The following is a 7,679-nucleotide window of genomic DNA, read 5'->3' on the forward strand; positions in this document are numbered from 1 at the left end:
CTGCAGCCATTTTAACTGCGCGTACCTGGGCGGTGAGTACTGGGCTGAACACGAGAAATATTTGTGTGGGGCTATTTGCTGTGGAGAATTTGAAAACCCCACTTCAGGGAGAGCTGATGAGAGGGACGCTGACTTGGGGACTTGCCACCAGGGCTGAGGGAGACAGGCTGCCACGACTCTTGCTGCTAGAGAGGGCTCGGGCTGGGGTGGGTGGACACTGGGTCCCAAGCGCTCACTGAGGAAAGAGAAGGTGCCTAGACGTCATGGCGATGGGAGCACTAGAAAGGCAGGTGAAGGCCCCAAACCACCGTGAGTCTTTAACACACACACGCCCCGTACAGAGTCCACAGGAGCCCTGGCAGAGCAGCTGTGGCTTCTCAGACACGGCACAGCAAACCCAGAGGCTGTGGGAAGGGAGCAGGGGGTGGCCTAGTGTGCAGATGGCACATTATTTGGGGCAGTCAGGACTAGGGACGACGGTGAGGAACTTCAGCAAAAAGTGGGGAGGGATAGCTCAGTGGTTTGAGCACTCGTCTGCTAAACCCAGGGCTGTGAGTTCAGTCCTTGAGGCAGCCACTGAGGGATCTGGGGCACATTCAGTATGTGGTCCTGCTAGTGAAGGCAGGGGGCTGGTCTTGATGACCTTTTGGGGTCCCTTCCAGTTCTATGAGAGAGGTATATCTCCATATGTCATATTATTATCTAACCACGTTAGGTGAATGGGCAACGCAACATCAGGTGAAATTCACTGACACCCATTCAAGGTAACGTACATTGTGAGGGATAATTTCACTGCATTGTTAATGAGCTGTATCAACTCAGACAGAGACCTGGCCAGCATTGTGGAGACTTCAGTGCAAATCTCAATGCAAACCTCTGTTCAATGTGCTGCTAGGTCTATAAAGCAAACAAAACATTACCATGCATCTGGAATGGTGGGATGGAAAATAATGTGAAGATATTAATAACTAAGGCTAAGATTTAGTCATGTTTTTTTTTTTTAAGTAAAAGTCATGGATAAGTCACAGGCAAGAAACAAAATTTCAAGGCCCCGTGACCTGTCCAGTGGTGGATTAATGATTTTGCCACCCCAGGCCCTGAAATAATTGCTGCCCCCAGCCCCATATGAACTTGTTTTAGTTTTTTTACAAATTCGTTTGAACTAAAATGAATCTAAATATCATTAAAATAATTGAACATTTACAAGTTTTATTATAAATAAAATTACAAGTACAGCGGACCCTCGCTTGAACGCACGTCCGTATAGCGCGATTTCGCTTATAGCGCGGGACCAGGCCTGGATCCAGAACTGAGAACCACTTAATTTCTTCCTTCCGGTCATATTATTAACGTTTAGGATTCTCACGAGTATGTTTACTAAATGGCGTCACGCCGTCATTGGTGGTTTCAATACGCGCTATGATTGGTAGAATCGCGGCGTCACTGATGCCGCAATTACAAAAATGCTATTATAAATTTGCTGCCCCTGAGTATTTGCCACCCTAGGTTATAATACGCTGCTGGACCTGTCCATGACTTGTACTATATACCCCAGACTAAATCTTGAGTGTTCTCAGGGGCTCCGTGGCACCTGCTGGGGGAAGGGCTCTGGGGCGCTCACTGGTGCTGGGAGAGCAGGGAAGAGAGGAGGGGGCAGCCCAGAACAGTCACCGCTGCTGCTGGCGGGGGGCGGCCCCGCTTGCCCAGGACCGGTGCCGCCGGGGGAGGGCAGTGTGGCTGGCACCGGAGCCTCCCGAGCAGCTCGGGTGGCCCTGGGGTCAGTCGCACCTACCAGGTGTAGAAGTCACAGAACCCGTTACTTCCATGATCTCCGGGACAGACTCGCAGCCTTAATTAGAACATGAATCAATGGGGCACTCTTCCCTGGAATACTAGGTTTGGTTCTGATCACCGAGCTCTAAAAGATTTATTGGGGGGAGGTGGGGGTGGAGAAAGAGTTCAGAGACAAGGGATGAAAATGATCAGAGGTCTGGAGAGGTTTCTATGGGAGAGATTGGGATGGTTGAGCTCAGAGAAAAGATATAAAAGGAAACATGTTGGAGATATACAAAATAATAAATGAGATGGGGAAATGGCAGTGTATAATTTACCACTTTCTCATAAACCAAGAATAAACTGAAGACAAATATATTTCAACTAGTAAAAGAGTGTGCCCTGTTATATAAAATGCAGGGTTAACTTGTGGAACTCATTGACACAACATTTCCATAACTGCAAGAGCTCAGTAGACTTTAAAAAAAAAATTAGCCATTGATATAGACAGTTAGAATCTCCACAGTTATGTTACATAGGATAAACTAATTGTTTTTAAAAGAGCAATACACCCTTAGGCCTGAGGACAAACGACAGTCACTAACTGCCCGGGTTGGGGGAAGTAATTTCCTATATGTTTATGTTACTCCCCACTGGGGTTTCTTACAGCTTCTCCTGATACAGTTGGGCCTGACCTCAACCAGGGACAGAACACCAGGCTAGATCCAGTCCGATTGTTCCTATGTTTCTTTGGAAATAGTAGAATGGAGTTGAAAATTCTATCTGGGCAGATCCCATTTCATTGACCCTCTCTGTTTGTACTGTAGGAAAGAAGGACCAAACATGTGTTTACCACTCTGGTAAGAAAGAACATTTTTGTTTTCATTCTTTTGAAAATGACTCGCCCTCTGTGTTGAAGTGCAGAGCAGAGAACAACCCCACCAGGCAAACATGTCACATGAAACCAGCTGAGAAATAAGTGGGGTAAACTGCATGTTCTGTCTATTTATCCAGGTTCTCGTAGGGAGCTCATGACTAGTATCTGAGCACCTTCCCGTCTGACTCAATTCCAGGCACAGTTGATTTCAGAAAAGAAAATTTAAGGACAATAACCCCTTCGAGCCCTAAAGATTCATCTTCAGTGTCCTGAACTATAAGCTGAACATACATCCCCTAACACAGCACCACAAGTGTGTCTCTATCTCCCTCCTCTCATAACTAGCCCCATTCTAGCCCCAGTGGAACTACATTCTCAAAGGACTAAACAGGACTATTTTACCAGAGCAAGTCGGAAAAATCTCAACAAAATATTTTCTCGTTGGAATTTGACAAATCATCACACTCTTCACCTTTTGCAGAGCTGGTTTGATTTCGACACTGTTCTGTCAGAATGCTGCCTGGGTTCTGGCCAGCTCACCCGCCTGGCTCCTGGGCAGTGTGGCTGGCGGGCTGCCTAGGAGTCATAGACCCCAAGACTTCCAGTGCCCCCGACCCCGGGACAGCCTGCTTGGTGCACTGCCCCAGAGCCGACACTCTAGTCCCTGGTGTGGAGAATTTCAAAATTTTGGGTTTTTTTTTATTCCAAGTCAGAACAAAACCAAATTTTGAAATTTCAAAATCCTCCACGAAATGGAATGAGCCTTCTCTGCCCTGCTCTACGTTTCCCCTAAAGCCAATAAAAACAAACCAACCAACTAACAGAAATGGTGTTACTGGTGTGTGTGGCCAGTGTTTCAGACTCATGTCTTTATTATTCATAACTGGAATACACTTACGCAGCAGACAACAAGCTCCAAATCTGAACCTCTGGAACTGTCTTGGGTGAAACGTGCTCACCAGTGATTGATACTGAAGAAACAAGCAGGCTGAGGAGGGAGGAGACGGATGAAATATCTCAGCAGTGAGGTGAATGTCCCAGGCTGGAGTGTCCTGCTGAGGGGAAATGGATTAATGTCTCTCTGCAATAAGTAGGTTCCAGTAGCTGTTGGGAAGGACACCTGTGTCCAGCTTTAAGGATCTCGGTCAGTATGAAATAATTTCCTATCAGTTGTTTGATCTGCTTTTTCCTATTAACAGCTACCAAAAGAGGCCTGGCCTTTCCCAGTGAGCTGAGCCCTCACTGTTTAGAGGATCCATCATCCTGGTCCACGTTATTGCTCTGAAGCTGTTTGCTGGTTTCTAAATTGTCCTATTTGTGTTACTCACTTTTTCTCTCTGTCACAAATCATGGTGATGGGATTTGCCAGATCCAAAGCCGCCCTGCAATTCTGCCAGCGTTCCAAAGGGAAACCAGGAAGTGGAGGGAGTGTCGCTGGTACCTGCTTGGGCAAGCTTTGATTATACGTTATCGATGAGTAGATCAAAATGGAAGCTCATAGTTCTATTCCAGGTGGGATTTGTCTTACAGTGCCAATGCTATAAATTGGTGCCTGATATATAAATACTTGTATTCCTGTCCTGTTAGCACTTTCGTACCGATTTTTGATGACTTCAGTAAAAGACTTCTAAGAAATGAACTAAGTCAAACTATTTTAATTAAAACAGTAGATAGGTTTAATCTGTGTCTCGGCCAGGTGAATCTGTAACAGGACAGTTTGTGGGGTCCCATGTCTATATCTCTCAGTCACTTCCATATCAAATTTGCTCAGAAGATGATATTTTTAATTGGTGAAATCAAAGGTCCAGTTCTGGGCTAGTTTACCCACCTGCCTGCGCACTGACTGTACTGGGATTGCGTGGGGTCTAATCAGTAACAGCATAGGTAGGCCTGACCACTACCATGGCAGCGGACGTGATCCAGCAAGGGGCAGGGCGTGTGTATGGATATTCTTAATAGTCAGATCGGGCCATCAGGAGGACACTGGAACTGGACACAATTGTGATGGGATCCCCAGGGTGCAGCCTGGGACTGTGGGACCACTGTGCCCCCTGAACTCTCTCCAGCCTGGGCTGTCGCTCACAATGCCTTGCTAGTGAACAGCAGCAATCCCCTCCAGGCGCTGTGATCACTCAGCACAACAGCATGTGGAGCCCCACACCCAGCTAGATTGCATGAATGCTCCCAGAGCCACTCATGGATCACACAGGGAAAGGCACCAGAGCCAAATCCCCCCAGCACTGTACCTCAGGAATATACTGTCTTGCCCTGCTCAAGACGAGCAGTGCAGATTTATTAATTGGTTCACCACTTCATCAATGGAAAGTGGACATACACCAGCCTTTGCCAACCTGAGCACATTTGCCACACGCTTCAGGCAAACTCACTGATAAAGATAAACAACTAAACAAATTTATTGACGGTAAAAAGATAGATTTCAAGTGGCTATAAGTGTTAGGCAAAAAGTCAGTTAGTTACCAAAAGAAAAAAGTGCGCACGGTCTAAACTCTCAACCATTAGACTGGGCAAAGGCTAGACTAAACAGTTTTTCTCACCCCACTGGATATTGCCATCCTTAATATCATAGGCACCGACTTTCAAAAGTGCCAGGGGGTGCTTGACCCCCATCTCTGCCTCCGGCCCCGCCCCCACTCCACCTCTTCCCCCAAGACCCCACTCCCACCACAGCTCTTCCTACCCTCATCCCACACACCCCCTTCCTGCCCAGTTCCCCCCCTCCCCTGAGTGCACCACATCTTTGCTCCTACCCCCTCAGAGCCTCCCCAATGCCACAGAACAGCTGATCGCAGGAGGCACAGGGAGGGAGCGGGAGGCACTGATCAGTGGGGCCGACAGCAGGAGCTGATAGGGGGGCTGCCGGCAGGTGTTCAGCACCCACCAATTTTTCCCTGTGGGTGCTCCAGCCCTGGAGCACCCAAGTAGTCAGCGCCTGTGCTTAATATACAGGTTTGTCCCTTAAACCTGGGCCAGTCTCCTCTGTTGGAGTCTTCAGTTTTCGCCTGAGTGTCTTGGTTGCTTGCAGCATGGATGGGGGCAGGAGAAAGGCGAAGCATGGGCCTGCTCTGTTCTGTTCTATACCCTCAGTCCCATGTGCTTGGGGAACACACAAGTCCAGGCATGTCTGGGGGGCATTGCTGAGTCTCTCCAAGCAAGGTTGAGCAATTCCCCTGGTGTGGCCTCATGCAGGTGAGTCATTGCATTGTAGCCCCCTTGCTGGACAATGGCTGTTGATGGGTTGTCTGACACCCCACCCAGGCGTTGGTTACTTTCCTTCCTGTTGCCTCTGGGGAGCGAATATCTGGCTGATTCCGCAACTTACAGCATGTTTTAGTGACCACCATACTACACAATTCTCAGACCTTCATATGCATTAATGATACACCTATATGGACATAGAAATGACTTTCAGCAGATCACAACCTTTTCCCTGATACGTATGGGGCAGGCCTTGTAAGGTAAGATCGCGATTATATAAAAAATGAGGAATATGGGGGTTACAGGACGCTCCCTCAAGGTATAGAATGTCACAACTGTATCAGTAATGGTCTCGCCAATTCAACTTCCTGCTCCTAGTCCATATTCCTGTCCCTCATCTTGTAAGTGTGAGCTACATAGTTTGCTCTGTGTTGTTTTAGATGTATTAAAATAAGTTATTTAAATTAGCCCTCTTTACAAAGTACCTAGATCACTCCGACCTGTATAACTGACCTGTCCCTACCTATCATTATTTACCACTCCACCAATTTTTGTATCATCTGCAAATTTTACCAGCAATGTTTATATTTTCTTCCAACTCATTGATAAAGGTATTGAATACTACTTTGCTCTACAGAAGCCCACTTCAAACACCCCCATTGGATGATGATTCCCCATTTACAATTACTTTTTGTGATATATCAGCTAACGAGTTTCGATGCCGTTAACTATGGACATTATGTCTAGTGCTGATTTTTTATCAATATGTTGGGTGGGACTAGGTCACTTGCCTTAGAGAAATCTATCTCTATTATGCCAAACCAGTTACCATGAGCAGCAAAATTTATAATCTCACCCAAAAATGAAATCAGGTCCCGTTACCAAGACCTATTTTCCATAAAACCAGGTTGAATGGCAAGAATACCCAGCCTTTAATTCTTTATCAACAGAATCTCATATCGTCTTTTCTGTTATTTGCCTGGGACTAATGTCAGACTAACCAGCCTATAGTTACCCAGGTCATCCCACGTGCCCTTTTAGAATATTAGCACAACTTCCAATATTCTGGAATTTCTCTGTTATTCCAAGATTAAAATCTAACATCAGTGGGCTGGAGATCTCCTCAGCTAATGCTTTTGGGGCTCTTGGATACAAGTTATCCAGGCCTAATAAAGAGCCTAGACCAGTGTTAGCACATTTCTTGTGTTCCTAATGTACTTTAAAAGCTTATTATCCTTAACTCTACCAGAGTTTTCCTTGATGTCTTTAGCATCCCTTATCTATTGTCTACACTTGATAGCAATCAGTATAAATTAAAAGCTATCTATTTCCACTTTTCCCATTTCTTATATAGTGTTTTATTTCTAAATGCTGCCTTCACTTCCTCACTGAACCAGGATGGGCTTTTAGCCCAAGTTCCCCTCTTTCTTCAGTGTGGCTTTTTGGCCGTCTAATAAACTCTTTTTAAAAAGCTCCCAATTTTCATTCAGATTTTTTCTGTCTACACTCCCCCCCCCCAATTAATTTCACTCACTTTCCTCAGCTTTGGAAAATTAAAATTAGTCCTTTTTATTTGCCCATATTGAATGCAGTCAGATCATGTTCCCTGTTCCTTAGGCAAACATCAACTTCCAGACCAGTGATTAATTCATCTGTATCTACCATAATAAAGTCCAAAATAGTGTTACACTGTATTTGGGGCAATATTTGAGGGTTTAGAAAATCATGAACAATTTTTAGAAACACTAATGATGCTTTACTACTGGCTTCATGAGATCTCCAGTATGTGTCTCCCAAGAGCCATAACACCACA

General features: G+C 45.8%; 1 protein-coding gene across 2 annotated transcripts in view; it reads left to right on the forward strand.

Annotated features, from left to right (window-relative positions):
- Window positions 1-4,314, forward strand: part of LOC117871352 (ecto-ADP-ribosyltransferase 5-like) — a 32,783-nt gene extending 28,469 nt beyond the window's left edge. Inside the window, exons 4-5 of one of the 2 annotated variants that reach the window (XM_034759247.1) lie at window positions 2,601-2,633; window positions 3,850-4,314. In XM_034759247.1, coding sequence (XP_034615138.1) covers window positions 2,601-2,633; window positions 3,850-3,935 — 119 coding nt within the window. In that variant the 3' untranslated portion in view covers window positions 3,936-4,314. Of the gene's footprint in view, window positions 1-2,600 lie in introns of both variants that reach the window. The other variant, XM_034759246.1, reaches the window with a different exon arrangement.
- The last annotated feature ends 3,365 nt before the right edge of the window (window positions 4,315-7,679 follow it).

This window comes from Trachemys scripta, chromosome 1 (genome assembly GCF_013100865.1).
Source record: "Trachemys scripta elegans isolate TJP31775 chromosome 1, CAS_Tse_1.0, whole genome shotgun sequence".
Taxonomy (NCBI): domain Eukaryota; kingdom Metazoa; phylum Chordata; order Testudines; family Emydidae; genus Trachemys; species Trachemys scripta.